This window comes from Sminthopsis crassicaudata, chromosome 1, assembly GCF_048593235.1.
Source record: "Sminthopsis crassicaudata isolate SCR6 chromosome 1, ASM4859323v1, whole genome shotgun sequence".
NCBI lineage: Eukaryota > Metazoa > Chordata > Mammalia > Dasyuromorphia > Dasyuridae > Sminthopsis > Sminthopsis crassicaudata.
In genome coordinates this window covers 162,534,594-162,559,984 of record NC_133617.1, presented here as the reverse complement: position 1 = coordinate 162,559,984, position 25,391 = coordinate 162,534,594, and the positions used below count along the sequence as shown (strand labels likewise).

At 39.4% G+C, this 25,391-nt stretch overlaps 1 protein-coding gene across 1 annotated transcript; it reads right to left on the bottom strand.

The window, feature by feature from the left end:
* Positions 1–3,645: 3,645 nt before the first annotated feature.
* PSMG4 (proteasome assembly chaperone 4) lies at positions 3,646–23,758 on the bottom strand. Its single transcript, XM_074270702.1, has 3 exons — positions 23,511–23,758; positions 13,962–14,037; positions 3,646–3,841 (listed from the first exon to the last, which is right to left on the bottom strand). Exons 1-3 carry the CDS (start codon positions 23,682–23,684, stop codon positions 3,720–3,722), a joined length of 372 nt encoding a protein of 123 aa, XP_074126803.1. The 5' UTR covers positions 23,685–23,758; the 3' UTR covers positions 3,646–3,719.
* Between the last annotated feature and the right edge of the window lie 1,633 nt (positions 23,759–25,391).

Genomic DNA, 25,391 nt, shown 5'->3' with positions numbered 1-25,391 from the left:
CTGCGAGCATTCTCGAAGCTGCGGTCTGAACCCCACAGATTTTTTCAGATAACACGTATAAAAGCTGTTCATGCTTGGAGAGTCACTCATGCTTCAGGGTCTCTGCTTTCTTAACTCAAAAAAAGATTAACAGACAACATCTGAGAATAGGGCCAATGAACAGAAGGGGGAAAAAACCACACTAGATAGAACATATCAAAAATAGGATGGACTAATGAAATTCAAATGACAGTTTTTTAAAATCCTGGTTCTTAGCTTTAGCAGCCAGGGGATGAGGAAGAAGGAAGTTTGGAAAAGGAGGGATTTGTTTTATTTTTTTGCCCAGTTTGTTTGACTCTAATGGAATTCTCTTGCTAAGGACCTCTCAGTAGGGTGCCCTCTGATTCTGTTGGCCCATCCTTCTCAGAACTCACCGAGGGTAAAGGGCCAGGCTTTAACTCCTCCTTCACTGGCACCGACCGCTGCGGGAAGTTTTCGGTGCCCTCTGAACATTTTTTACTGAATGTAGTCAAATCAGAAGAACCTCTCTGGAGAGAGCCCAGGAAAGTAAGGTTCCAAGTGAGGCAGCAGGGATGGGGAAAGGGCCTCTGGCCCCGGATCCGTCTGCCCTGCTCGGTACAGATGGGTGCTCTGGCAGCTACTTAATGACTTGTCTGTCAAACTTGAAAACTACTCAATCCTGTTTCCTTCATGGTTGACACAGAGGAAACGCTTTTCTCAGGCGACTTGCTGCTTCCAGTCAGCCTCCTCTTCCCCTCTCCCATAGAAAGCATTCAAAGATGTCTTTGCCAGCTGTACATGTACCCCCTTGCATTCTGAAACCTCATCAGTTAGATGATTTCCAGCCACCAGGGGGCTCCGTCTCATCCTCCTCCCTCGCTGAACGCACAAAAGCATTTCATCCCTGTCCTCCCCATCCCTGTCCTCCCTGCCCTCACCCCGTGTTCTCAAGGATGCTTTGTGCCATTGAGCACCATGGTCGGTTCTTTTCTAAGAGGCTGGTTGGCCACTGATACACTGGCTGTTGGAAAGGGGACAGAGTGGTTGGCTATTGGGTCGCCGAGCAGGAAATAGCTAATGCTTCAAAAAAAGGAAGTATCCCGTTAAATCCCGATACTTCTGGAGCCAAACTGAAGTCACAGAACTGGAAGTGCCATGAAATGGACTCTGAATGTCACATCATCTGTAGCCTCTGGATGGCATCCCGCACTTCAACTGCTATTGTTGGTCATTTTTGTTTCTGTTTTTAGACAAAACCTCATTTTAATATAGTGTATACAATGTTTTGGGAAAGGAATACAGTGTAATGTCTAGTGGGTAAGCTTTCCTTCCTTTCTTCCTCCCTCTCCCTCGTCCTTCCCTTGCCCCAGTCCCTCCATTTCTGACGAGGCTCTAATTAAAGAATTGTTACTGTACGTTTTGATCATGAGTAGTCTGGTGGTGCTTACCCGTAGCACAAGCTTAAATCAAGTACTGAAACTGTCTTACAAGCTAAGTGTCTGCATGATGTTACATCTGTTGTACCTACTGAGAAATTTGTATGTGAATGTACAGAAATAAAAACAAAAAAAAGTTGCCCCATTACCAGAACTCTTACGGAACATCTTTCTTGGCTCCTGCTTGATGGGATCAAATGTGGGACACTGCTACGACAAATTAACAAATGCACTGTTTTTATTAGTTATAATCTCTACTTGAAGACAAGTGGGAGAAAAGGTGCCAATTTGCATTGGCAGAGGACGGCTGCAGCTCATTGAGTTCATGGAATAAAGGTTGACTTAGACTGTCCTAAAGGTTCCAAGGCCCCCTGTGTTTGGGGTCCCAGAATTTGTATCATGTTAGAAAGGCTTCAAGAAGACTCCATATCTGTCCGTCATGTAAGGATCAGCCCAAATAATTCTGAATAGAGAAATGGGCAACAGGTAAATACTCTTTTCCCTAAGAAATTTGTGAAGACCATCTGCTTACAACTGTGTAACCAACCAATTTCCCGAGTCTGTTTCATCAGCATTAAACAAATTTTTTAGTAACTTAGGTTCATTCCCATTCTATATCCATCATCAAAGTGGGGTTTCCCATTGCAGTACCGGAGGGGCGATCCATATATTAATGAAATAATGGGTTCTTAAATCAAGTAATTTCAAAATATCAATAACCCTCAGTCCTTATTCCAGTCCCGGGAGCTATTCTTCAAGAGGAATCAGCAAGCACTGTCATTTACATCTAACAACAGTTACCTCCAGTTCAATGCTGTACAATGATCACTAACCAAATTGTTCTTATAGCTGCTGACAATTTAATGATGAAAGTGTAGTAATGTCTAGTTGAAGAGGTTATGGTTGTGTTGTGGTCACCCAAGGCCCGTCCCAATCTCTTTAAATCTAAGACCACTACAGAATTAAAGGAATGAGCAAGAATACAGGGATATAACAGAAATGCCTCAGAAGTGGCCCCCCCAACTTATTCTTAGGATGTAGGCCAATTTTTTTTTAATCTAGAAAATTACCTTTTTAAAAAAATTATATATATATATATGAATGAAAAAAAAACAAAAAAAAACTATTCTCTAGGACTACAGAAATACCCTATCTCCCTTTCCAGGCTATAAACATCTCAGCTTAAACTGAGCCATGTGGAGATTGAATTATCTTTGGTCAGTGATACAGCACATCTGAGATGAATGTTAGAAACTTCTCATGAGAACCCCAGACCTAAATCAATCCACCACAGCACATTTCCTTCCCATAGACACCATCAACTAGTTCATTTCCTAACAATATTATTTTCAATATATGAAATGTCTTCCAAGGCACTAAACATAACGTGTAAAGGTGTAGAAGACAATTGTGGAATCCAGAATTCTATGCCTGACACATAGGCAGTGACATATACAGGCAATTCACTTCATATCTCTGCCCCAGGCAACTCTGAGCAGAATTATATTTCTATTGCTGGCTCTACCTCACTTGAGGGAGACATCAGTTTTCCACTGGGTAATGATTTAATAAAATCAGAAGCAACAAAGAGCTAATCATAACACACAACAGATATGAGGAAAGGAGGTCAAACTAAATGCACATGAATTCTATTATCTGCCCAGGAGATGGGCTGCCTGAAAATTTTAAAAGATTTGGCAGGTCTATACATGAAAAGCTGATACCCCGCTAATCAGAAATTAAAGATTGAAGAAGAAAAGTTGAAGAAAGAAGTGAAAAAAGAAGGAATTAGAGGAAATGACTGAAGAGATGAAAATGGGTAAACAAGCCATTCTGATCATAAATGTAAAATTTTTTTAAATAGATAAAGAAAATTGTAGTTCAGTCCCATCCAACTCTTAGTGACTCCCATCTGGGGTTTTCTTGGCAGAGATACTGAAGAGATACTGATTTGTCTTTTCTTTCTCTAGTTCATTTTACAGATGAGGTAACTGATTGGCTAAGTAATTGGTTATGGTATAGTTAAGTGACTTGCCCAGAGTCACACAGCTAATAAGTGTCTGGGGCCAGATTTTAACTTATGAAGATGAGTCTTCTTGACTTCAGGCTGGCACTCCATCCACTGAGCCCCTTAGCTGCCCAAGGGAATGATAATAAGGTTAATTTAAAGAAGCAACTCAAACACATTGACTCCATGTGAGACATACTATGAAATTAGTTCAATTTATTCTGTTTAATGTACATAAATTACAAATCACCAAATGCTACCATGCTCCTTTCAGGCTAAAACTTTTCCGGGAAAGCCTCCATTTCTTCCTTGATCCTGTTTTCTATAAGCAGTGTGAAGTTGCTGTCTGTATTTTGAAGATTGTAGCTGACAAACACCTGTTTTTTAGTCTTCCTGGCTAAAAGGAAAGAACACAGTGTCACACCGAGGAATGAAAAATCCTCATTTTCTGTGATGGTAAAGAATCAGTCTTCTGCCTCAAGCTCTCCAGGTGTCATGTCAATCTGAAATGGGGGAAACCTTTGGCACTAGAGGGGAGAAAAAAGGAGCATAAAGAAAGGGAGAGGAACAGAAGGGAGAGGGGATAGGAAGGGGAAGGTGAGAAAAGGGTAAAGAGAGGGGGGAGTAGAAGAGAAAGCAGAGGAGGGAAAGGGAGTGGGAGGGGAGAAGGAAGGAGAAGCAAAAGGGGAGGAAGAAGATGGGAAGGAAGTAACAGGGAAGAAGAGGGAGTATAAGGGAAGAAAGAAGAGGGGGAGCAAGTAGCAGGGAAAGAGAGGGGAGCAGAAGGGGGGAGAGGAAAGAAGGTAGGAGCAGAAGAGCTGGTTTGAATATTATGACGCCCTCTACTGACAACAGGGCAGCAGCACCTGCATAAATACCAGAAGGCTTCAGGCCCTTTCTCAGGATCCACTTGAAAAGGGCTGAGTCTTTGTTCAGTCATACATCATACCCAGCATTGGGACCCAAGATCCAAGGCCAGAAAGAGTTCAGAGTGACCAAGCCACCTGGTTATGGGCCTAACAAATTTAAACATGGCATAGGACTTGATTAAATCAGACACCCCCAATGACCTAAACCATGGCTAATTCCCAATTCTAAGGGCTTTCACACAATGCTAAGATATTAGGAGACACCTTGTTTTCCAAAGCTAAGGTCCAGCAAGCAAGCTGTGCCCCAGCTTGATGTAACAATAACCCTTTTCACTCATCCTCAGGCAAAATCCCCCACAATTGACTAATACTACCTAGTATTTTCGAGCTAGGACAAATTCGGATCATGAAGCCTTGCTAAGAACACACTATGGCTGTTACCCATCTCTGTCAAGGCTGCAGATCGCTTTGTAGCCATTGGTAAAACTATCAAGCTTTAGTCCCACTAACCCGAGGTCCCCCTCACTGGGGCCAGGGCCCAGGTACATCAGTCTAACCAGTCAGCCCACTTTCCTCACTTTGAAATTAAACTTGTTTGATTTCTGACTCTGTTCAGCTTGGACAACCACAAGTTAGAGTTTGGTCCAGTCTGGTTGACAATTCCTACTTAAAATTGATTCAGGTGCCTTTCTTCTATTAATTATTTCCTGTTTATCCCATACATAGTACATATCTCCTGGTAAGAATAGAAGCTCCTTGAAGGCAAGAATTATCTACTGCCTTTCTTTGAATCCCCAACACTTAGCACAGTCCCTGGTACATAGAAGGTGCTTACCCCTCCCCTTTTAAAACTTTATTTTCTCTCCCTTTTAAAACTATTTTATTTGAGGGTTTTTATTTTCATTAGAGTGGGAAATCTATGTTTTCATTCACAACATGACTTTTATGGACATATTTTGCATAACTTCATATATAGTTTCTTAATTGTGGGTGGGGATAAGGGAGAGAATCTAGAACTCAGACATTTTAAAAATAAATGCAAAAAAAAGTGTTTTAAATGTAACTGGAGCAAAAAAATAAGTAAACCAAATACATAAAAGATGCTACATAGTTACTGACTCACTGAGCTCCTTAAGGGCAGGGGCTGTCTTTGTCTTTCTTAGCACAGTGCCATGTACATAGTAAGCACTTAATAAATGCTCATTAACCAAAAGAATATTGGAAATAAATTGTCCTTTAGCCTGGCATGCCTCTGTTTTCCAGGGGGGGCAGCAGTCCCTCTGTTGACCACCAGAACACAGGAGCTACTCACAAGCACAGTCCCCTCTGGGTGGCAGCAGTAACCTGCCAAAAATATATTCAGCCTGGACACTGAAATAAGGGTCCTTAACAACAGCACCCAGGAATCTCACCTATGTGAGCACCTGGCCAGTCCATGCAGGAGCCTTCCTGGAAGCAGGTGGCGAATACAGAGAACCTTGTAATGCTACTATCTGCCAGGGGATCTTGGACAAGAAAAAATACATATGGAAAAAAAACATGATGAAAACATGCTCTCCTTTAGATGGGGGCCTGGTCTTTGAAGGAATGAGAGAGAGACAGAGACAGAGACAGACAGAGAGACAGAGAGAGAAAGAGAGAGAGAGAGAGAAACAGACAGAGAGACAGAGGCAGAGAGAGACAGAGAGAGAGAGAGAATATAGCTTCCACAATACCTCCTAATTAAGGAGTTCTGCACAGTTCTGGATATGGAAGTCTCCTATTAATTTTCCTTTCTTAAACCACTTTCAGTAACTCCTTGTGGTTTAATGGACCATATTACAAACTCTTTAGACCAGAGGTTCTCAAACTACGGCCCGTGGGCCAGATGTGGCCCACTGAGGACATTTATGTGGCCCACCAGGTTGTGGCAAATAGGCTGAAGGGCGGAGACAGAGTGTGAGTTTTTGTTTTGACTACAGTCCAGCCTCCAACAGTCTGAGGGACAGTGAACTGGACCCCTGTTTAAAAAGTTTGAGGACCACTGCTTTAGACTGACTTCAACTTAAGACCTTTCAAAACCTTATTTCCCACCACTCTCTTTCATATATTTGGAATGATTAACTCTGAGATTCTAACTCAGGCCCAGTAGGATGGTGAAACTGATTAAAAAGAAAAATGAGGAATAATGAACAAGATGCAGGGAAATACACACATTAATAAGTTACTGATGGTGCTATGAATTGGTCAAGCCATTCTGCAATTTGGAACTATGCTCCCCAAAATTATTAAACTGTACATTCCTTTGGATTGTTTTGATACTATTACTAGGGCAAAGGAAAGGAAAAAGAAGGGAAGGAAAGAAAAGCTAAAGGGAAAGGAACCATCCATATAAAAAATATTTATAGCAGCTCTCGTTAGACTAAAAAATTGAAAACTAATGAGGTGCTTCTGACTTGGGAGAATGGATAAGCAAAGGATGGCATAAATGTAATGGAATACTGTTATATCAGGGAAAAAAATTATGGAATTGACATTTTCAGAGAAACTTGGCAAAGACTGATGCAGAGTGAAGTGAGCAGAACCAAAAAATGTAAAGACAACTTTGAAAGACATAAGAGTTCAATGCAAAGACTAACTGGGACTGATAATGAAGACTGTTCCCTACCTGCTGATAAAGAAGTAAGGGTCTCAGACACACGTTTTTAAGCACGACCAATATGGGAATGTTCCTTATATGATTAAACTATGCATATTTTGTAATAAGGACTTTTTTTCCTTTGATGAGAAGGGAGGAAGAGAAGAAAAAATGTTTTTCATTAAAAAAGGTAAAATTTGATGAATTTTGAACCTATTCCCTAAATGCATACTGCCCCCTCTCTCTCTGTGCTTGCAAAAAAGTACACACCTGTCCCCTGGAATATATTCCCTCTACAGCTCTTTCTCTGAAGTTCTCCTTAAAGTTTCATCCTTACTGGAGCCCAAAGATTTAGATCACCTGAACAACCCAAAATTGGCTAATTTCAAGCACTTATTGGTAATACTGCAGAGGGGATTCTTGGCCACAGTGAATGGCTACTTTCATAGTGCAATTTCTCAGATAATCTAAATTAGATTACAGAAAAGTAGGATAAGAAATAAAGATGGGGAATATCAGGAGTCAGAAGTAATTCATATTTTCTTCTCTCTATTATACTCCCTTAGATAAAGATTTCACTGTCACCTATCCCTCCACTCAATAAATTCCAGTGGCTCCTTACTTTACTTCCAGAATCAAATATAAAATCCTCTGCTTGTACTTCAAGACCTTCCCAATTTGACCTGTCCCACCTTACTAGTATTCTTACACCTTATACGTTAACATGTCTACAGCAACTGGCCTCCTGGCTACTCCTCAAACAAGACACTCACCTCTCAACATTTTCACTGGTTGTCTGTCATGCATGGAAAGTCCTTCCTCCTCATCAACAGCTCCTTCCAGTCCCAGCTGAAATCCCACTTTCTACAGGAACCATTTCCAATTTCTCTTAATTCCAGAACATTCCTGATGATCAGTTCCTGCTTATCCCATATATAGTTTGTTTGTACATAGCTCTTTGTTGTTTCTCCCTAGGAGATTCCTTTTGCCTCTCTTTGTAACCCCAAAGCTTGGCAAAAATGACTAGCATAAGGTGCTTAATAAATTATTACAGACAACTATCAATACTAATATCAGTTTCCCCTCATTCATCTCACAATCTCACCTATTTTGTAGGGAAAGAGCATTCTAGCTTCTTGATGTTAAACAGGAAACCCTATTTTGTTTTCTTTCTCTTTTTTTTTTTTCCTTTTTGATCTGATTTTTCTTATGCAGCATGAGTTGTGGAGGTATGTATAGAAGAACTGCACCTGTTTAGCATGTATCATATTGCTTGCCGTCTATGGGAGGGGTGGAAGGAAAGGAAGGGGAAAAAAAACCGGGGGTTCAGGGTTTTGCAGGGGTGAATGTTGAGGGTTGTCTATGCATTGTATTTTGAAAATAAAAAGCTTAAGAATTTTTTTTTAAAGTCCTGTCTTCTAGTCATAAAATAAACTGACCCTTAACCTGAATATGGTTTATTATTTTTGCTTTTCAGTCATTTTTCAGTCATGTCCAACTCTTCGTGAGTTGGGTTTTCTTGGTAAATATACTGAAATTGTTTGTGATTTCCTTCTGCAGCTCATTTTACAAATGATAAAACTGAGGCAAACAAGGTTAAGGGATTTGCCTAGAGTCACTCAGCAGGGAAGTGTCTGAGGCTGGATTTGAATTCAGAGAGATGAACTTCCCCAACTCCAGGCCCTGCACTCACTGTACCATCCAGTGCTTTCTGTAGATCATGCAAGCACCTTATTTTCCATTCATATGTTGGTGGCAGTGTGGCTGTCCTAGATTCTAAAATGCTATTCATGAGAGGCCAGGTTTATACAATCAGAGCTTTGTACAGTGTCAGTCAATGCCAACCAGTGAGCTAATAAGGGGAAAATGATGGAAAATGCTTATTAGAACTAAAAGGAAACAGCCCCTGATTCACTAAAGAGACAAGTCAGCACATCTATCTGCCCACTGGCCAATGTCCAGTGCTGGAAGGATTACCTAATGCAATCCATGCCTGAACAAGAGTCACATACGATATCCCCAAGGTCTCGTCCAGTTTCAGCCTTTGCAGTTTAGTTCCTCAATCACCTCAGTTTTATAACTCTCCTCAACTTACTATGCTGTGCAGACAAACAGGCAGCAAAGGGAAAAAGGGAAATCTGTGGTCAAATAATCCCATGCTTGCGCACACATGTGTATGATGAGCTTCAGGAAAATTCATCACAGAATGGGAAAGTTAAAAAAAGAGAGGAGTTTTTTACTCCAAGTGTCTTTCACCCACTTCAAGAATGAAAGCCCAATTCCCATAACTTGCCTGTCAATAATAGCTTCACAAAAACAGTTTGGAGAAAATCATCTCATTTATACTAATAATGAATTTTAGACTATAAGAGGAAGAATAAACATGGCTAAGAAAGAAATGAATCCCACAATAGTGAAGGTCTTCTTGAATGCATTTAGAGGAACAAAGCTGACTTGTTTTTTTCTATTCCTGTCTAATCCAAAATGCCTCCTTGCACACAGTAGGTGCTTGCTGGATGTCTAGTGAATTCAAATGAATTGCTAGGCAGAGATGAAATGTACAACTCTTGGCAATCCTGGCCCAGAATCTTGACACTTTGGGGTAGAGGAAGTCCTTCTCTAGTTCTTTATTTTTAAACAGATGAAGATGTTGAGGTAAAAAGGGTTAAGTGACTTGCCCAGGCTCACAGCTAGCTAGTATCTGAGGCCAGATTTTAGTTTTCTTACCATCCTTATGAAATGAATTTTTAAAATTATCATTCACTTATTATACATCAGGCACTGTGTTAAATGCTAGGGAGACACATCCAAGAGAAATGGTCCCTGTGCTTAGGGCAATTCTACTTCCGAACCACAGCTAGTGATCAATGTGTGATCATACATTATGCAGAATGGGAGCACAGCCTGAAGACTACATCCAGGCCAATTTTATGATTTTCAAAAAATGGAATAACTTGGTTTCTAGAAGTGAGAGATCAGGAAATTGGATAAAAGTCCCCAGAGGCTTCTGAGAAGGGAGTCTATTCTTCCTAACTCCTTCAAAAAGAAGCCACGAAAAAGAGAAAGGTACGTTTACTAAGGCAAAAAAAGCTGTTGGGGATTTCCAACAAACTCCTAAAAACAATTACCATAGAAATAATCATGGGCATTTCAAATACAAAATGGTCATCACTAGTCGGCCATTGGTCAAGTCAAGCCAGACTAACTTCCATTTCCTGAACAGAGTTCTCACACTGGCAGATCAGGGGAATGCATTTTAATTTCAGCAAGGCATTTGATAATGTCTCTTGCAATATGTTCTTATGCAGCAGTTATAAGCTACATATTAGGACAATTACAGAGTGCTATAACTAGTAATTCTACTTAATTCCCTCCTCCCCACAAATTCATGAATTAATGAAAGAACATCAACCTAGAGATAGGTATCCAATGGCCCTATTCTCTTTAAAAGGTTTATTAATAACTTAGGTACTTATTAATTTGCTTATAGTCAAGCCTTCAGTCTTAGTTTCCTCATTTGTAAAATGAGGATAATAATGTCTAATACACAAGATGGCAGAATAAAAATCCATAAAGATCTCTAACCAGCTAGAAGGAGGACTCAAGCATAATGAGATGAAATGTAATAAGGACAGATGTAAAATTCTACACATTTATGCAAAAAAAATTAAGCGTAAGTACAAGATGAGTCACAAAGGCAGCTGTTGACTCACTTTAATCACATCTGATTCTCTGTGATCCCATCTGGGTTTTTTTTTGGCAAAGATACTAGAGTGGTTTGCCATTTCTTTCTCCACTTATTTTACAGAGGAGAAAACTGAGGCAAACTGGACTAGTAAGTGTCTGAGGCTACATTTCAACTAGAAAGATGGATTTTCTTGACTCCAAGCCTAAAGCTCTATCTCCTAGGTCATGAAACTGATAGATACCATACTCTATGAGGTTCATATTAGTTATTCCAATATTCTATACACATTAAATAAAGTTTGAAAATACTTTAAGTTTTTTGGTCTTTGGCTATTCAATAAAATACTAATTCTTTTTTTTTTTTTTTAATTAAAGGCTTCAAGAAATTAAGATTACCTTTACTGTGCTTTAAACCCATCATTTCCCTTGTTTCTCCTCTAAGCCAGCCTTGTCTTCCCCATTATCTATCTATCTCTTTCAATCTGAACATTTATTAAGCACCTATAGATGTACAAGAAAAGTCTCTGTCTTCTATTTTGCCTTTCTCAGAAACCATGCTTTTCTAGACATCTTCTCTGACACTAAATGTGGAATGTACACTTCTTGACCTAGGAACTAACAAATCAATACTGGTAGTGTTTCTGCAAAAGGCAAGTCAATTGATTGGCCCATTGCTCCACTCATTATTGCGACTTCTTAGAGCAAAATATCCTGCTCTGGCCACTCTTCCCCATATGGATTATTATGCTAGAGTAGACTATAATTTCCCTAAGCACAGGGACCATTTCTCTTGAATGTGTCTTCCTATCATTGAACACAGTGCCTGATGTGTAGTAAGAGAATGATATTTTTTTTTTCATTCATTTAATCAGGATGGTAAGAAAATCAGAATCTGGTCTCAGATACTAAAGCTGTGAGCCTGGACAAGTCACTCAACTCTTTTTAATCTCAATATCTTCATCTGTTTAAAAAAAAAAAAGAGCCAAAGAAGGAAATGGCAAACCATTTGCCCAAAAATAACCCTAAAAGGGATCATGAAGAATCAGACTGTTGAACTGAATGAACAACAAAACAAATACAGATTGTACTAATTCAGAACTTGCAATATTTCATGGACAGTAAGTATTCTAGATACATTGAAGTTTGAAAGGACTTACTTTAAATTTTTTGGTCTCAGGCTATTCAATAAAATGTCAATTCCTTTTTTTAAACCTAAAAGCCTCAAGAAATTAAGACTACTTTTACTGTGCTTTAAATCCATCATCTCCCTGTTTCTCCTCTAGACCAGCCTTGCCTTCCCCATTATCTAAACCAGGGTCTCTTTCAATTCAAACATTTATTAAGCACCTATAAATATGAAAAGGAAAGTCTCTGTCATCCATTTTGGTCCTGCCTGAATTACCAGGATATCTGATGGAAATAATTCAATTCTTTGTCTAATTGTCTGCCACAGTTTGAATTATATAAGCCAAGCCACTGTGGACCTTCTAAGGTCATTTTTACGTCACAGAAAGGGTCAAAGAAAATTAGTTCTGCATTCTCACAAGTGTATCAACTGTCCATAATACCCTTAGGATCCTGTAAAAATGGTCTAAGGCAGAGGTATCAAACACCCCATCCCACCCCACAATCCCCAGATACAGCCTACAGTACTAGCAACTGCTCCCTGAACTAGATTAAAATATAATTGGGAAAGTTAACAAAATAAATAAAAATTCGATAAAAAAATAAATGAGATTAATATGCTATTTTCTAATCAATATATGCCCACAGGGATGAGTTTGCCACTCTGATCTAGGGTTGGCTCAATGTATATGGCATTCCTGGGGCCAATGGGTTGGGGAGAAGGAGAATGATAACCCAGACTTTAAACTTAGATATAACTTTGTCCCCTAGAGAGAAAAAAGACTATTTCTTAAAATGATAACCAATTAATGATATTAAGATTTTTCCTTCCTATTTCCTTATTCAGAAATAAACTCTTGTAGGTTATTCAGTCAGTCCTTGTAAAGGACATTGCTGCAATGATATAGGACATTGTCCAAATTCTCTCCATACTTGCTTCTTGCCCCCTCAACTAAAAGATCTTACAAGGAAAATCTCATCTAGATGGAATCCTTCTTTGTTGTTATTGTTATTGGTGTATTTTATTTTTTTAATAATAGCTTTTTAGTTTCAAAATACATGCAAAGACAGTTTTCAATATTCACTCTTGGAAAACCTTGTGTTACAAATTTTTATCCCTTTCTTCCCCTAGATCCCCTAGTAATCCAATATAGGTTAAATATGTGCAATTATTTTAAACATATTTCCACATTTATCATGCTGGTAGCTAGAATTCTTACCTCGCCATGTTTACTGTTCACTGACTTGATGGAAGAGAGATCCTTTGTATACATTGCCAAGGTGGGAGTAATCTGGCACGAGATGAGTCTCTTTGTTCAGGGGACTCCCTAACCCACCCCCTTATAACAACAGACCCACCTCTCCTTATAATACTCATTATTTGTGAACCATTCAGAGTTGATTCCCCACCTGTCAGCTACATCCACTCTTCCAAGGATATATGTGTCAAGAGTCTTCCAGGAGGGTTTTTGGTATACTAGAAAAAGCCAAATGACTGTTTTTTGTTAATTTATGCTCTAGCCATAATTTTAAAAAATGACTGCCCAAAAATTATGTCTCTCAAACTTTTCATATATCACAATAGTCTTTATTCACATACTTCTTATGAAGTATAAAGAATTAAGAGTTAGGAGAACTTGATTCTAGTCTCACTTTGCACACCTAACTTTGTGTTGCAGGCAGGGCCCTAACCCTTCCTAGCCTCAATTTCTAAACAAGTCAGAGAGCTGGACTGGATGGTCTCTAATATTTCAGAGTTTCATATTTCGAGAACCTCAGCCAGATTTTCAAGCTCTAAAGACACTGTATAATAAATCTGTCACCAATAAAATTGGCAGGCAACCAACACAACTGAGAAATTGCTAGCCTCGAGACAAAAGGGTATTTGTGGCAGGCAAGCCATTCCATGAGCATACTGGACAAAAATCTATTCTTCCATAGAGGTCATATTTGATAATTAATTATTACTTTAAAGGAAAATCTGCTCACAAAGTAAGGAGTTTAGAATTCCTTTAAATAGCTAGTTTCCCGTGTCTGTTTAAAATGAGGTTTTTCACAAAGTTTTATAAAAACGAATATTGAAAAGTATCTTTAAATGTACCTAGAAAAAACAATATACTATAAAAGCATAAAAAATAAATAAAATGGGGGTTTTAGGTGAACTAAAATGCCTTTCTAGCATCAAATCTACTGTGTAAAATGGGGTATTTTGTACATACCTAGTCGCTGAGCAAGACAATTAGAGGTTGTATCAGAGGTATCTCCAAGAAGGGAAGTAGATACTGGAATGGAGTCCTGAGAACAAAACAAAAAATGAATTACTATGACTCTAGCCAAGAGTAAAACACACCTCTAATGCTTCTTCTATCTTAGAGATGGTGTTAAAGCCCTATACATATTTTTGTTCAGTTTTTTCCAATCAAGTCTGACTCCTCATGACCCTACTTGAAATTTTCTTGGCAAAGATACTGAAAGGGTTGGCCATTTCCTTCTCAAAATCATTTTATAGATGAGGAGACTGAGGCAAACAGGATTAAATGGCTTCCCCAGCTAGGAAGTGTTTGAGGCAGGATCTGAATTTATGAAAATGAATCTTCCTGACTCCAGGCCCAGCACTACATCCAGTGCACCACTTTGCTGCTCCTACATGCAGGAGGGGGTAAAGTCTGCACAGTCTTCAGATGCCCTAATATATAACCTGCAAGTGCTCAGAGCACCGAGCAACTGAAGGTGAGACCCAGATACTAGAATTTATCAAATGCCCAACACAGCTGAAGGTCAACACTTCCCTTTGCTGCCCTGCAGCAGATGTAACACTGATTAAAGAGGGGAAATCTAGGGTCTGAGCATGGACCATCATTTCTCAACTAGCACTGGCATCCTGGCCACCTTATCTCCTCAAATGTACCTGTAACAAACCAGCTAGCTGCCTATGTTTGGAAAAAGTCCTCCTTCCCTCCAATGACTCTCCTGTGTTCTACAGTAAGGAAAATCCCATTATTTTGGGTAAGGCTACTCATTGCACTATTAAAACAGTTTTCTACACCTACTTGGACAGAATTTGTTTCAGAGGAGAACTGTGAAATCTGAAGAAGTTAGCACTGTGCTAAAATATAGTAAATAAAGGTTTGTAATTAACTTTCAGTGAAAATAAGAATAAAATTCAGAAAAACATGGGAAAATTTGCATAGACTAATAAAAAGTTAAATGAAGCAGAAACAAGAGAGCAGTATTACAAAGAGAATGCAACAACGTCCATGAGAAAATGTTCCAAATCATCAAGAATAAGAGTAATGTAATGCAACTCTCAAAAAATCAACTGCATTTTCTTTATAATAGTAAAAAGCCAAGAGGCAATAATAGAAAAGGAATTCGCATTCCAAAAAAACTACAAAATGCATAAAGTATTTAGGAATCAACCTATCAAAGTACATAAACTATTTGTATATATTCAATCACAAAGTGTTAAAGTAATAAAGAATAATTTAAATATCTGGAGGAATATTCAGTTCCCATAGCTGAGTTAATTTATATTTTTAATGCAATACCAATCAAATAAAATTGTTGCATTACAAAATTCAACAAAATACTAACAAAATTCATTTGGAGAAACAAAAGATCTAGAATATCGAGGAAAATGATAAAAAGGGTTGAAATAATATTTCTAGAACTCAAACTACATTATAAAACAGCAGACACCAAATCTAAGAGAAGAATAGAGGGAGGGAAAGAGAGAATATGGGAAGAGGAGAGAGAGAGAGGGAAAGGGAGAGGGAAGGAGGGGGAGAAGATAGAAACAGATGGAGATGGAAAGACAGAGATGAGAGAGAGGGGGAGAGATTAACGATATAGACTAGAAAAGAGGAAATAAACAATGAAACTCAAAGACTCTGTGTTTGATAAAGTAGAAAATAAATTACCTAGGAGAACCTCATTTGATAAAAACAGCTGGCAAATCTGACAGAAATTAGTCACAGACCAACTCTTTATACCATATTCTACAATACATTCTACAAGAATACATGACATTATTAAAGACCATAACAATTTTTTTCAAATTGGAAGAGAAATCACAGCTATAGAGAGGAGATATATTCTTTTTTAAAAGCTTTTTTATTTCCAAAACATATGCATGGATAATTTTTCAACGGTGACCCTTGCAAAACCAATTTTTCCGGACTTCCGGCCAAGATGGCGGCGTGGAGGCAGACAGCTGCTTGAGCTCCTCGTTTTCTCTCAGAACTTACTTCATGACAAGCCTCTGACTTAATGCTTGACCCAGAAAGAAATCCACAAATTATCACCAAGAGAAGACATCCTTGAAAGTCGCCAGAAAAGGTCTGTGTTTGTTCGGGGGAGGGTCAATCAGACTGGGCGCAGACTGAGGGCAGACAGCCAGAGCAAGACAGGCAGCTCACACAGCTCAGACCGGAGGGGGAGGGGTGTGATCTCTGTCGTTTTTGTGAAAGGGCTTTTGCCCCAGTGTGGATGCTCCGTCTTGGCAGCAAGCCAGGAGCGGTGGAGAGGGTGTAAACACTGGAGGTGAAGATTAAAACCCCAGAAAGCCAGCGTCTCTCAGAGCCCGGCCACCCCCAACCCCCACCTGGACTGACTCGGTGCGTTCTCGGAGCCTCAGAGCGCAGACTCAGTACAGTCATTGCTGTTCTGTTAGTGGCTCTCTGCTGCCCTACCCCCAGTCTGTAGAGGAAGCCCATTAATACCATCCAGCCCTATCCCCCGCAAAACAGACCAATTGTTTCTCTTGTCAGTTTGTTTTCTTTGATTCCTACTCTGACAAAATGAACAAAAAATTCAAAAGGGCTCTAACCATTGACAGCTTCTGTGTGGAGAGGGAGCAGACTTCAAATGCTGAAGAGACTAGGAACAGAATGTCCCCAGATGTATCCCCTGGGAGGGATATAAGCTGCTCCTCAATACAAAAGAACCTCATAGAGGAAATCAAAAAGGCTCTCACAAAAAAGGCTCTCACAAGAGAGCTGGAAGAGAAATGGGAAAAGGAAAGGGAGGCTTGGCAGGAGAGCCTGGAGAGGTCATCCCATGCATTCAAAGACAGAATGGATAAAGAAATCAAATCATTGAGAAACAAGATTAGTGAGCTGGAAAAGGTAAACAACTCCAAGGAAAACAGGATTAGAGAGCTGGAAAAAGAAATCAGCTCTCTAAAAAATACAATGGAAAAAAATTCCATAGAAGATAAAAACTCAATTGGACAATTACAAAGAGATATAAAAAAAGTGAGTGAAGAAAATACATCATTGAAAATTAGACTGGAACAAGTAGAAATGAATGACTCAAGGAGAAACCAAGAGGGAGTCAAGCAAAACCAGAGAAATGAGACAATTGAAAAGACTGTCAAGTACCTTACCAGAAAGACAACAGACCTGGAAAACAGATCCAGGAGAGACAATTTGAGAATAATCGGACTCCCTGAAAAATGGGAGGAAAAAAAGAGCTTGGACACCATTTTCGAGGAAATTATCAAAGAGAACTGCCCAGACGTTTTGGAAACAGAGGGTAAAATAGACATTGAGAAAATTCATCGATCACCTACTGAAAGGGACCCTAAAATCAAAACGCCAAGAAATATAGTGGCCAAGTTCAAGAACCATCAGACAAAGGAAAAGATATTGGAAGCTGCTAGAAAAAAACAATTCAGATATGGAGGATCCACAATAAGGATAACACAGGATCTAGCAGCGTCCACATTAAAAGAACGCAGGGCCTGGAACATGATATTCCGAAAGGCTAAGGAACTTGGTATGCAGCCAAGAGTGACTTACCCAGCAAGAATGAGCATCATTTTCCAGGGAAGAAGATGGACATTTAACGAAATAAATGAATTCCATCTATTTTTGATGAAAAAACCAGACCTACATAAAAGGTTTGATCTTCAAATACAGAACTCAAGAGACTTCTAAAAAAGGTAAAAAGAAATCTTGAGAACTATACTTCTGTCAAAAAAATATGTAAAGAACATATGTACAATTTGTCTTAGAAACTAGAGGTGGAAAGGAGATTATATCATAAAAAAGTATAAAGTGGTGGTACTACATCTCATGAAGAGGCAAAGGTAACCTATTATATCTGAGAGAAAGAAAGGAGGGAGATGAACATAGCGTGTATCAATAGACATATTCGATTTATGGTGAAACTTCTTCCACTTCATTGAAAAGTGAAAGGGAAGGAGTAAGCTAAGGGGAAGGGAATACAGTAATTTCGAGGAAAAGGGATAAAATAAGGGGAGGATCTTTAAGGTGGGGGAGGGATCCTAAAAAGGGAGGGCTGTGAAAAGCAAGTGGTGTTTACCAGTTTAATACTGGATAGGAGGGTAAAAGGGAAGGAAAGGGGAAAAGCATAAGCAGGGGTTAATAGGATGGCAAGCAATATAGAATTAGTCCTTCTAACCATAAATGTGAATGGGGCAAACTGCCTCATAAAGAGGAAGCAGTTAGCAGACTGGATTAAAAGTCAGAATCCTACTATATGTTGTTTACAGGAAACACACCTGAAACAGGATGAGACATTCAAACTAAAAGTAAAAGGGTGGAGCAGAATCTATTATGCTTCAGGCAAAACCAAAAAAGCAGGAGTAGCCATCCTCATCTCAGATCAAGCAAAAACAAAAATTGATCTAATTAAAAGAGATAAGGAAGGGCATTATATCCTGCTAAAGGGAAGCATCAATAGTGAAGCCGTATCAATATTAAACATGTATGCACCAAGTGGTGCAGCATCTAAATTCTTAAAAGAGAAATTAAGAGAGCTGCAAGAGGAAATAGACAGCAAAACTATAATAGCGGGAGATCTCAACCTTGCACTATCAGAATTAGATAAATCAAACCACAAAATAAATAAGAAAGAAGTCAAAGAGGTAAATAGAATACTAGAAAAGTTTGATATGATAGATCTTTGGCGAAAGCTAAATGGAGACAGAAAGGAATATACTTTCTTCTCAGCAGTTCATGGAACCTATACAAAAATTGATCATATACTAGGGCATAAAAACCTCAAAATCAAATGCAGTAAGGCAGAAATAGTAAATGCATCCTTTTCAGACCATAATGCAATCAAAATAACATTTAATAAAAAGCCAGGGGAAAATAGACCAAAAAATAATTGGAAACTAAATAATCTTATACTAAAGAATGATTGGGTAAAACAGCAAATCATAGACATAATTAAAAAAAAAATAGAATTTGCATTCATAATATTTCTCTTAGGTGCCCCCCTTCTTTCTCATTGCCATATCTTGGTATAGGCTACTATCACTTCATAACTGAACTATTGATTGCAAAAGCCTGTTGGCTGATCTTCTTTCTTAAAGTCTTTCCCTCCTCTGGTCCATCCTTCCCTCAGCTGTCAAATCCCTCTGACCAGGTCATTCCCCACTTCCCCACTCAATGAACTCAGTGGATCACTATCCAGGATCAAATGTAAAATCCTGTTAGAGTTTCAAAGTTCTTCATTACTTGGCCCTATCTTTCCAGTCTTAAACCGTATTTGTCCTCGCCCACAAGTCTCATTCTCTTTCTCTCAGACACAGACACAGACACAGACACACTTTCTCTCTCTCTCTCTCTCTCTCTCTCTCTCTCTCTCTCTCTCTCTCTCTCTCTCTCTCTCTCTCCCTGTCTCTCTCTCCCTGTCTCTCTCTCTCTCCCTCTCTCCTTCTCCTTCTCCTTCTTCTTCTTCTTCTTCTTCTTCTTCTTCTTCTTCTTCTTCTTCTTCTTCTTCTTCTTCTTCTTCTTCTTCTTCTTCTTCTTCTTCTTCTTCTTCTTCTTCTTCTTCTTCTTCTTCTTCTTCTTCTTCTTCTTCTTCTCTCTGTCTCTGTCTGTCTTTCTCCCTCTTTCTCCCCCTCTCTCTCTTATTTCTCTCTTTCCTCTCTTTCTCTTCTATCTCTCTCTTCCTCCCTCCTTCCCTCTCTCTTCCCCCTCTCTCTGTCTGTCTTTCTTTCCCTCTCTTTTCTCCCCTTTCTCTTTCTCCTCTTTCTCTTTCTCCCTCTCCCTCCCTCTGTCTTCCCCTCTCTTTCTCTCTCTCTCGGTTTCTCTCTCCTTTCCTTCTCTTCTGTCTCTGTCTCTGTATATCTCTCTGTCTCTGTTTCTCTCTATTTCTGCGATCTAGTGACCCACATCACACTCCATTTTCAGATTACACACATTACATACACTCCTTCCTCATATCTGTCACTTGTCTTCCCTGGCTTCCTTCTAGTACCATCTAAAATTCCATCTTCTAAAAGAAGTCTTTTCTGGTTCCATTAGAAATCTTGATAATGATGATAATGATGTTCAGTCATTTTGGGGTTTTCTTGGCAGAAATACTGTTGTGGTTTACCATTTGCTTCTCTAGCTCATTTTACATATGGAGAAACTGAGACAAACAGGATGAAGTGATTTGGCCAGAGTCACTCAGCCAGTAAACTATCTCAGGTCTCATTTGAACTCAGGCCTTCCTGACTTCAGGGCCAGTGCTCTATTTACTGAAACATCTCCCAGAGGGAGGCAGCAAGGCAACATGGCAGGTGTTGGATTCAGAAATACTTGAGTTCAGATCCTACTTCTGACTCTACTTTGCTGTGTAATTAGGAGAAAGTCATTTAATCTCACAGTGTTCTGGCCTAGGATTTCTTAAACTTTTTCCTCATGACTCCTCTTTACCTGAGAAATTTTTACTTCACACCAGGCTTATAAAATAGATATACACATCAAGCATTTGCTGATAATAAATTATAATTTTGTAACTCCCACATTATGAGCCCCATATGGGGTCATGACCCACAGTTTAGGAAACTGGGTTACAACTTTCTGTCTTTTTTTCTTCTTTAAAAAATTAAACGGCTTTAAAATGAAAAAAAAAAAAAAAAAAAAAACAATTTTTCCATTTTTTTCCTCTCCTTTCCCCACTCCCTCCCCATAAAGTAATCGAATATATGTTAAACATATTAAAAATATATATTCAATAGGAGATATATTCTTAACTAAATAAGGGAAACAATTACAAAAGATAAACAATTTTGATTACCTGAAATTGAAAAAAATTCAAAGAGGCAAGATTTATGTACTTAAGATGAGAAGGGAAGCAATCAAATGAGGAAAAAAAAAACCTTTGACTCAAATTTCTCTAAGAACTTAGTGTGTAAGATATACAATTATATAAAGAGAGATAGAAACTAATGATACAGGTACAGATGTAGATGCTATAGATATATAGTTGATATTGGCATAGATATAGACATAGAAAAGACCAAAAGTCATTCCCCCAGTTGATTAGTCAAAGGAAATGATCAGTTGCAAAGTTTTCATAACCACATGAGAAAATGTTCCAAATCATCAAGAATAAGAGTACTGTAAAGCAAAACAACTGAGGCTTTACTTTACACATGGCAAACAGGAGTGTTGCAACGTTGAAGGAGTTGTAGGAAGGAAGCACTGATAAAGTACTAAAAAGGCAGCCACTGTGCTGGATGCTTTCCAAATATCTCATTTGGTCCTCATGTCACCCCTGGGAAATAAATGCTATTATTATTCCCATCTTACAGTTGAGGAAACTTGAGATAAACCAGAAGTTAAAGGGCTTGTCCAGTGTCAGAGGCCTGTTTTGAACTCATGAAGTCTTCCTGACTCAGATCCATCATGATATACTTTGCATTATCTAGCTGTTATCTGCACATCTGAGAGCTGAGCTATCTCCTTGCTTCTGTTTTTTTTACAGGAAGATTCGCAATTGCAGATCTTCAATCTACCAAACTATGGATGGAATTGTGAATCAATACAACTAATTTGGAATCCAAAAAAGTGACTAAAATGAACCAGAAATTACTGGGCTTATTCCCTAGAGAGGGAAAGTCTAAGAAGAAAGTCCCAAATGCTACAAATTATGTAGAGCTGTACTTTCTGTGATAATAAAAAACTGAAAACCAGGTGGATGCCCATGCATGAGGAAATGGCCAAACAAAGGGGGGGTACATGAATGTAATGGGACATCACTATGTTCTAAGGAATGATGTAAACAGAGAAGCATGGACTGATACAAAGTAAAGTAAGCATAGCTAAGAAAACAATAAACATAATGATAATAAAAATAAAAAACATTGTATAGAAAAAACACATGCACATAAAAAAAATTAAAAGTAAATGTTGTGAAATTCTAAAGCCCTCAAGCATGGCTCAAAAGAAGAAATATGAGAAGTTACTTCCTTTATTTCCCTTTGCAGAGGTGAGAGATTTACAAGGACTAGACATTGCATATATTGTCAGGCTTTTTTGGATGTACTGATCAGTAGCACTGATTTTTTCCTCTTTTTGGGGGGAGATCTTTAAAAAATTATCATACAAATGGGATGATATGTGGGATGGTTTTCTAGGAGGGGAAGAGTAGTAGGGGAAACTGATGATTTTTTTTAAAGCATTGATTACAATGTATTTTTAAAAATTAAAAGGTAATTAAAAGAAAAATTCACTAAGGTCCTGAAGAAGATAACCAGACACACTTCATCTTTTAGACAATAGTTGGGGCCTACGTGGACAAAATATCATATGCATCATCAAATTCAATCACGATATCGAATATTTTTACTTAAAAGTTTTCTTTGTCACAAATGTAGTTTCAGTGCGGGAAAAGAGGTATCAAAATGAATGATTTAAAGATAACTTTTTCAAAAGAAAATTAGGTAGAAATGTGACATATTCTCATTTCCTCATTAAAGGGTTCATCAAAAGAAAAAAATTTTAATGGAAAAAAACCAGCATTACTCTGTAAACTGACCAACTTCACTAAAGGCTATTTTCACTAGAAAACATTGGGGTTTTTTTTTTGTTGTTGTTGTTGTTGTTTGCTGAGGCAATTGGGGTTAAGTGACTTGCCCAGAGTCACACATCTAGGAAGTGTTAAATGTCTGATTTTGAACTCAGGTCTATCCATTAGCGCCACCTAGCTGCCCCTACTGGAAAACATTGTTAAGAAGATGGTTTGTGAATGCTTAGAAAGAGAAAAGACAATCACTAAACTACTTCAAGATCCAGAAAAAAAGATTAAGATTTCTTTTTTTAATTGATTCCCTTGGTTTTTATATATGGAAGCTAAGGGGTACAGGGTGCAGATAGAAGACTCATTTTCTGGAGTTCAAACCTAGCCTCAGACACTCGCTGTGTGACTCTGCCTCATCTGTAAAATGAGCTGGAGAAGGAGATGCCAGGAAAACCACAAGCTAGGTTAGGAAGGGCTGGCTAGGGCTAGAAACTGACTCAGCAACAGTGAAACCGTTCCAAACACTGGGCTAAGCGCTGGGGATGCAGAGAAAAACCAAGCAGCAAGGCAAAACAAAACCGCACCCCAGGCCTGCCCTCAAGGCGCTTACATTCTAGTGGAAAAACCACAAAGGTATACAAAGACAAACACTGAAGGCCCAAGCAAGCATCAGCGGCCCAGAAAAGTACTCGGGAAGCAGCCTTTGGGCTGACAGGCAAGAAAGGACCAGTAGGCCGGTTTGCACAGGAAGCAGGACGAATTGGGGGGGTGGGGGGGGGAATCCGAGGGAAAATAAAAGGCGAGGTTGCCCGGGAGCGCGCGCAGTCTCCTAGGGAGGTGTCCGTTCCCCGATCCTCGCGGGTGCGAATCCCACTCCTCCCCACCGAGGGGTCCGCCCCCGAGCCGGGCGCGCTCCCAGCGGGGCTCGCGCCAGGGCCGCATTCAAGCCCCGCGCACTAAGGCCGGCACTCCTCCGGCCCCTGGGCCTGCCCACCACTCACGTAACGGTTGCACATGGCCACGGCGAGGTTGCGCAGGTTGGGCGTGGCGCCCACCCACAGGAAGAGCGAGTCCGTCAGCCGCATCACGTGGAAGTAGATGAGCTGCTCCCACAGTCTCACGTTAAAGTTGTGCAGGGAGATGTCTCCGCTCGCGGGCGCCAGCGGCTCCTCCATGCCGCTCTGAGCTCCCCAGCGTCCCTGTGCAACCCGCTCCCCGCCGCCAATCCGGCTCGCCCGGGCCGCGCTAGACCAAAGCAAGCGATGGCCGAAAGCGGGAGCAGGATTTCGCTTTCGGTTTCCACAGGAAGTGGGGATGGGTGGGAAAGAAAACTGCTCATTGGGTGCAGTGACCGTTCTGGAGTTTTCCTATTGCATTAACCCACTGCTTAGGAGCTTTCTTGAACTCCGGTGGCTGCGGCTTTTATGCCTATTTGGACCTTTATTTTATTTATTTATTAGTTTAAGACATCTATCTCTTTTTTTTTAATTAAAGCTTTATTTTCAAAACATGTGTATAAATAATTTTTCAACATAGACCCTTGCAGAACCTTATGTTCCAGATTTCCTCCCCTTCCCCTCCTTTCCTGGATGGCTAGTAATCCCATATGTTAAACATCTTTAAAATATGCGTTAAATCCAATATATGCATACATATTTATACAATTATCTTACTGCACAAGAAGAATCAGATCAAAAAAAAGAAAAAAAAAGGAGAAAGAAAACAAAATGCAAGCAAACAACAACAAAAAAGTGAAAATGCCATGCGGCGATCCCTGCCACTTCCCATAATCCTCTGGGTGCAGGTGGCACTCTCCATCATGAGATCATCGGAGTCATCTAATAGTTGGATAGAGCCACGTGCATCAGAAACGATCGTTGTATAATCTTGCAAACCCTTTATGTTTACTTTTTGTTTTACTTGAAAATTTATTTTCACAGTTCTTTATCACTTCCTCTTACCCCTCCAGCGTAATAGCTAATGCCCAGGACCCAGAAACCCAAATCTTCCGCTTCAGGAACACCTCTCTTTCAAAAGAAATAAAAATGCCTTTTATTGCTTTCTCTTCTTGCATCACACTTCTCCTGCCAAACTGCACCCTTTTATGACAAAAGAAAAAGAGAATAAACCCAAAACATCTAAACCTGCGATCCTCTCTATCCATATATATTTAGTCCTATTGGTGTTGCCTTTCTGTGGAGATCATCTGCTGAGGAACTTGGCTTTTCCTTTAACTTAATTACTGAGAATTTTACTTCCTTTTAGTGACTTTTCATTTACTTGTAGTCATTGGTTATATTATTTTTTTGATTCTGCATCAGCTCATCCACATCTTTTCATGTTTCTCTGAATTCATCATATTTATTGTTTTTTATTCCACAATACTATTCCATTCACACGCCATAATTTGGAGGGGGCAGTGTTTCAGCTATTTCCAAACAATGGCATTCACTTTATTTCCAGGTCTTTGTTACCATAAATATTGTGATATTTAGACTTTTTTTTTTCTATCATCCTTGCTCTTCTACATATTTTTTTTCCCCCCTGAGGCTGGGGTTAAGTGACTTGCCCACAGTCACACAGCTAGGAAGTGTTAAGTGTCTGAGACCACATTTGCACTCAGGTCTTCCTGAATTCAGGGCTGGTGCTCTATCCACTGCGCCACCTAGCTGCCCCCGCTCTCCTACATATGGAAAAGTATCTGGTCAGCAGGAAACAGTATGATGTCATATTTTTGTTCTTGGGACAGCCACTGGGTCCAATGGCCCTGACCCCATGTGAATGAACCTTTTTTATACCTTTAGGTGACCCAGAAGTCAGGTCAATATGACTGGGGCGTACACCTTGGTCCTTGCCCCACTATACCAGTGCATGTTTCTATT

Excerpts from the sequence above, each read along its gene's own strand:
- PSMG4 (XM_074270702.1), bottom strand. The coding sequence starts at position 23,684 with ATGGAGGAGCCGCTGGCGCCCGCGAGCGGAGACATCTCCCTGCACAAC. Across the intron at positions 14,038-23,510 it reads TGGCCATGTGCAACCGTTAC|GACTCCATTCCAGTATCTAC; the intron begins GTGAGTGGTGGG and ends TTTTGTTCTCAG. Across the intron at positions 3,842-13,961 it reads TTGTCTTGCTCAGCGACTAG|CCAGGAAGACTAAAAAACAG; the intron begins GTATGTACAAAA and ends CTTTCCTTTTAG.